Genomic DNA, 6000 nt, shown 5'->3' with positions numbered 1-6000 from the left:
CTGTACCTTTTCCCACACAACATGTCTGTGATTAACTTACTTAACAGAAACATTGTAAGCTTCTTTTTATGAAGCTATAAATGTATCTATATTTCAATCTATGCATTCTTAAAGGAGCAGTCCCCTCGGTAGGGGATGGCGGTATCGCTCTGCAGTTTAAAGGTACTGGTCACCTGGGCCTGTAGGAAGACGCAAGGGATGATGTCACAGCTTCCTATTGGTCCACGTGATGCGGGACATTTAAGCCGCCAATTCGATATCCCCAACTAGCCCAGAGAGAGCTGCTACCGGCACCCCCTTCCGAGGTAAGTATCTCGGGAAGCAAAGGGTCCCCCGGGGAAGCAAAGGGTCCCCCGGAGCAGAAATCAACGCGGCTGCTTGGACTGCTGCTTTACAGCTCCCACTTGCATTTTTAAACTCATTTTTAGCTACTGTAACGTGAGCCAGCAGAAGGCAAAATGTAATGTTTCAACAGAAAACAATGGTGATGGCATTTGGCATGAAACAAATTCAAGCACGATAAGGTATAACAAGAAAGCATACATTGCATACAATAGAGAACTGCTGGTCACGGGTCTCTGACACTGAGCAGAGTTAGGCTCTCATATGCCCACAGGTGCCAGATTTGACCCCTCACATTAACCACATGTAACAACATTGCATTTGCATTTCAAAAACATATTCACACCGGGCAAGCGGTATATGGTTGCAAAATGCTAGAGATAATTACAATGAGTATTTAATTAACCATCCTGACAAAGGGTAACATTTATCCCTGCTAGTGTTACATCCAATCGTCTGGGGAGTCTCCCTGCAATTTTCTTTTTACTGCCTTTGCCCTGATGTTGTTGAAGTCAGTCTCTTCTTGTGTGCGGGTTCAAACCCCATACTGACCAGAATCTGAGAAATGTCCTTAGAATGTAAAGCTATGGCTTGTAGATTTGTATAGAACAGCGCTGAGCAAACTTTTTCAGCTGCGGCCCCCTTTCTGGGAGCCGCAGCATTCGCGCCCCGCCTCCCCCGAAGGCACTGCTTCAAATGACCCCACCGCGTCATTTGACGCGCGTTGCCATGGCGACGCGTCGCCGAAGACCTGGCTGCCAGTAGGTAAGTAAAGTTACAGAGGCCTCATGCCTCCTCCGGCATAAAATTAAATGCCTGGGGGAAAAGCGCGGGGCCTCTGTAACAGCCCGCGCCCCCCCAGCAAATTCTCCCGCCCCCACTGGGGGGCGCCCCCCCCCCTGTTTGCGCACCGCTGGTATAGAATATAGAGGACGGAGTTCTCTTTCCTAGAATCTCACCACAACCTCAAAAGCGATATTAAAGTAATATCCTTCTATTGTCCTGCCATTAAATATATATGTACTGATGAATAATTGTCTTTATATAGAACGAACAATGTACGCGGTGCTTTTAAAATTAAATTGAATTACAATACAATGTAAATTAATGACAAACAATAGGAACAAGTGCAACACGTAAATAACCACGTAAGGCAAAGGGAGACCCTTCACCGCAAAGCTTACAATCTAAGTGGTATGTTGGGAGGCTTATACACGCAGCAGGAGTAAAAGTGCATTATACATATGTAGCCCAGTTCCCCGGGACTACGGATTTCCTGGCCTTTAACAACGTAAGGCAAGTTCCATTAAAAGGTGGGCAGTGTTAGGATTTAGCCAGCTCCCCCTGGGTCCCCCTTGGCTGCCCCACAAACCTCCGCTGCAGCTGGGAAGCTGCGGCTAGTGCGGATGCTGCCGGAGACGGAGGCGGACCCGCCGGTTAGTCAGGGAGGCAGAGAGGTGCAGCCAGCAGTGCAAAAAGTGCTCCGCCATTTTGTGTGCTTTGCGCATGCGTGAGATCTGGCGCATGCCCTATAGGGTCATACTTGCGGCGGCCATTACAAGGACAGGCTCCGCAAGGGAACTACAATTCTCAGCAGCCTCAGGGGCTGCTAGTCAGGTGCAGGAACAGAGCCAATAGAGCTGCAGCAATCCCCTGCTTCCCGGGATTGGTACATTTGGCGCGCCTGGACCACGAGTCAGTTGGAAGGGGAGCAGGAACCTAGTAGGTAGTGTCCAGGGAGCTGTATATATCACATTAGCCTTTGCGTGCCAGAATTTTGCATTATTTATTCCCAGCTCTGGGGCCATGTGATTGCTAGTGTAGCGATTACAAGGTCCCAATCTGCTCCCTAGTAGATATCCACTTTCATCTTGATCATTAACACAGCTCACCGAGAGCTGTCGTCACATCATCTACTGCAGGTACAAACAAGCATGGACAGGGTAAAGTCATGCCACTGCCCCAATGTCATAAAGCAGGGGTGCGCAAACTAGGGGGGCGCAAGATTTTCTAAGGGGGAGCGGCGGTTACAGAGGTCCCACGCTCTTCTCCAAGGCATTTAAATGCCGGGGGAGGCGTGAGGCCTCTGTAACTTCTCTTACCTGCTTTCAGCTGGCTCTTCGGTGACGCATCGCCACGGCAACGCACGGCAAATAACGCTGCTGGGTAACGTGACGTGATGTCACTTGACCCCAGGTGCTTGGATAGGGGGGGGCGCAAGTGCTTGGGCTGCCAGGCAGGGGGGCGCAGCTCAGAAACTTTGCGCACCCCTGTCATAAGGCACTCAACTAGTTCTAAATGGTGAGAGTTAATGTCATTACATTTATTGGAATGACATTTGTGTGCTTTGATGGTGTGGAATCAGACCTTGCTTTTCTGTGCTGAGTACAATGATGGAATTTGTCCAAAACTGGTAATATCTGAACGGCTCTCTTGCACTCGTTAGACTCTGAAGTTAAAAGGCTTCCAGGAAGGCTCCACAACCTATATATTAAACGTATAAATAATATTCATACAATTCTGAAGTCTACTGCTGATATCTAAGAATAATTAAGTGTAAGAAGCACACCAATGAATGCCAGAAGGCAGAAGCTAAGTCATTTCATCCATCATGCCATAAAGGGCTTAAGGTAGACCACTTGCAATGTGTTGCTCAATGCATTGTTTATGAAATGGGTGAAATGAATTATTTACTTTGGTGGTCTCAGAAAAAAAATAGTAATAAGGAGAATATTAACTGGAAAAGAAAAGATTTATAATGTTTACCGACCCGCGAGAGTTACTGTACAGTAACTTGCTCACAAGGGCAATGTGCCTAAACAAACTTCCATCCAATCAGGAGATAGGTCTCCCTCACTAAGCTTTTGGAATATTGCACATAAGGGTAGATTCATCCAGTGTTGGTACGTATTGGCGCATCCAATCAGGCGCCGACTCTCATTCAGGTCAATGTGAGTTAAAGGGAGGATCGGCTGCGCTGATTTAACTGCCCAATAATGTTTCATATGTATGCTATTGATGCATTCAGAAAGTGTGTATAACACATGGGGTTTCTTGTGCTCCTATTCTGCTGGAATCCCTGCAATCTAGGTAAAGTAAAAAATATATATTTATATAGATTTTTAACCTGCTTGAAAGGATCTGGTCCTGAAAGCTTACACTTTTTGGCCACGAGTTAGCCATTAAAGGTATCCCTTCTACCCTACTTTTGTTTGTCTATTCTACTGGCTAACACAATCCTCTAGTTGTATGATAATTATGTTATATACAGTATTACCTCGATTTTAAGACACACCTTTTTTTTCACATTTTAACATTTCTGAAATTGGGGTCTGTTTTACACTCGATATCAAAAGAAACTTGCCAGCCACTCGGAAGAGGAGTAAGTTGTGACGTAGTTGGCCATTTGAACTGAAGTACATGTAAGAATTTTATGTTGTTATAATGCTCCTGATAATTTTCCTTCTTCCAGTAAGAGGTGAAGGACATAGCCCTGCTCCTCCCCAATCTGGAATAGCAGCTTTCTACATGCTGGCAAACATTTGAAAAACGGGTATGTGAAACGGAATGGTTCCTGCACCAATATGGCCGCCAATGTGAGTCAACTGAGGATCACGTGATCATCAAGGAATGACGTTCGCAGAACGTGATGCTGCCAACCCTAGCGCGCCGCCTGTAGTGCTGAGCAGGAGGTAGCTGGTGCGCTATGACAGGCTGAAGGTGCCTTCATTTAAGTTGTCATTGTAATTGCACATTTAATGTAGTGTTTCTTTTTCCCCCGAAAAGCTGTTATTAAATCAATGCTGCATCTTACAATGGATGGTGTATTAAAATCGAGGAAATACGGTATTTTCATGGCCCTTTGTACCACTTTGTGGAATATGTTGGCATTTTATAAATAAACAAAAACTAGATCCCCGCTCGGAGGTGTTGAATAATGACGTTATGTACTCATTTATAGCAACATCTGAAGGGTTAAGAAATAACCATAAATCAAACCTTACATGCAACTAAAAACGTTGAATCCCTGCTATAGGAATGTTTAATATGCAAGTGAAATAAATACATTATATATATTTTTTAAAAGCCTTTATCTTTCCAAAAAGGAGACAGAAATTACTACGTTTTATTTCCCAGGGGAAATATTCCACTTTCACGAAGAAAATTACAGTGACCACAAATTACTCTTAACAATTCCAAGGCTTCTTCATATGACCACTTGAAAATGAAATCTCTTTAAGATTACAAATATAACTTTTTTTTTTTTTTTTTTTTTTGCAAGCTCTGTTATTACGTACCGTGAATGGGGAGAGCGGGCCAACCTTGTGGCCATAGCGCCGCATGGCCTCTCTGATGTGGCTGGTCTGGATGGCATCGCTATTTGACTCTGTCCCACTGGCTGCCGCGCTCTGCAACAGCAAAGCACACAGGCTGTTACTAAATCAAAAACACACAACCGGCCTGCAGTGCATGAAACTGTGAAACTAAAGACCTTCTCTAATGTCATGGCTTTTTCTTTCTTTGTCTGGGGACACACAGTGTTGCTTCCACATACTCCATCAAATAATATACCATTACCAAATCAAAAAAGACTTTTACATGACCTCTACTTAACAAGCTTACAGAATGCTAGAGTTACGCATTAAATCTTTCACTTTGTGCTGTAAAACTGGAATACACTAAGGCAAGGGTGCACAACTCCAGTCCTCAATCACCCCCCCCCCCCAACAGGTCAGGTTTTCAGGATATTCCTGCTTTGGCACAGGTGGCTCAATCAATCCCTGCTTCAGGGCAGGTGGCTCAATCAGAGGCTCTGTCTTCGACTGAGCCTCTGATTGAGAAACCTGTGCTGAAGCTGATATATCCTGAAAACCGGACCTGTTGGGGTGGTGGTTGGGGGAGGGAGGCTTAAGGACTGGAGTTGAGCCCCCTGCCCCAAGTACCACTATAGGTCATTGTTTTGCATGGCAATAAGAAATGCTGAGAACTGTAATTGTACCACTGAACTGTGAGAAAAGCATTTATTTTGCTTATTTTTTTAGAGATGATAATTAAGTGCACATAAGTATTGCAGACAACATCCTTGACATGTCATAGACTTCAAAAGCATTATTTGGAAGAAACCCTTCCTGAACATCAACATGCTAAAGTAAAGCTGCATCACCAATGTTATGCTGCTTGTGCATATCTGTCAACTAATCACGCATTTTCCATACAGTGTGACCCAGTACTGGCTGTAAGGCCCGACAATTTGAGCATATGCAATATTGCTTTACCAGATATGAAGAACAGAACTGCAAATGCCTGGATGCTACAGGCTGGAAGTTTTGGACTAAAAATCCTAACTGGATTTAAAAAAATCCTAAAAACAGTAAAAAGCTAAATTGTGTTACTCTAGTAAAGGAAATCCACAGGTGTGTTGGTACATCTCCCTCACTATGTTGTATTGGACTAATATGGTTTAGGCCTATCTTTTTACCAGCAGCAAACTTCTATAGGGAGGAGCGCGGTAATTATGTACAGTTTCTCACAAATATTAGGCAATCCTTTTCCTTGCTGCACACTCTTTAATAACTATGATACTGGCTTTGGCCAGTTTTTATTTGCACTACTCACATAAGCATATGCTTTATTTAACCCCTTCAGGGCTTTGTCACA

At 44.2% G+C, this 6000-nt stretch overlaps 1 protein-coding gene across 5 annotated transcripts in view; it reads right to left on the bottom strand.

The window, feature by feature from the left end:
- SUPT3H (SPT3 homolog, SAGA and STAGA complex component) overlaps positions 1-6000 on the bottom strand; it is a 577858-nt gene that overhangs the window by 113941 nt on the left and 457917 nt on the right. For all 5 annotated transcript variants that reach the window (XM_075598554.1, XM_075598553.1, XM_075598552.1 and 2 more), the window contains one exon: positions 4641-4751. In XM_075598554.1, the coding sequence (XP_075454669.1) occupies positions 4641-4751 (111 nt within the window). The remainder of the gene's footprint in view (positions 1-4640; positions 4752-6000) is intronic.

This window comes from Ascaphus truei, chromosome 4 (assembly GCF_040206685.1).
Source record: "Ascaphus truei isolate aAscTru1 chromosome 4, aAscTru1.hap1, whole genome shotgun sequence".
Classification (NCBI taxonomy): domain Eukaryota; kingdom Metazoa; phylum Chordata; class Amphibia; order Anura; family Ascaphidae; genus Ascaphus; species Ascaphus truei.
This window is presented reverse-complemented; position numbering and strand designations above follow the sequence as displayed.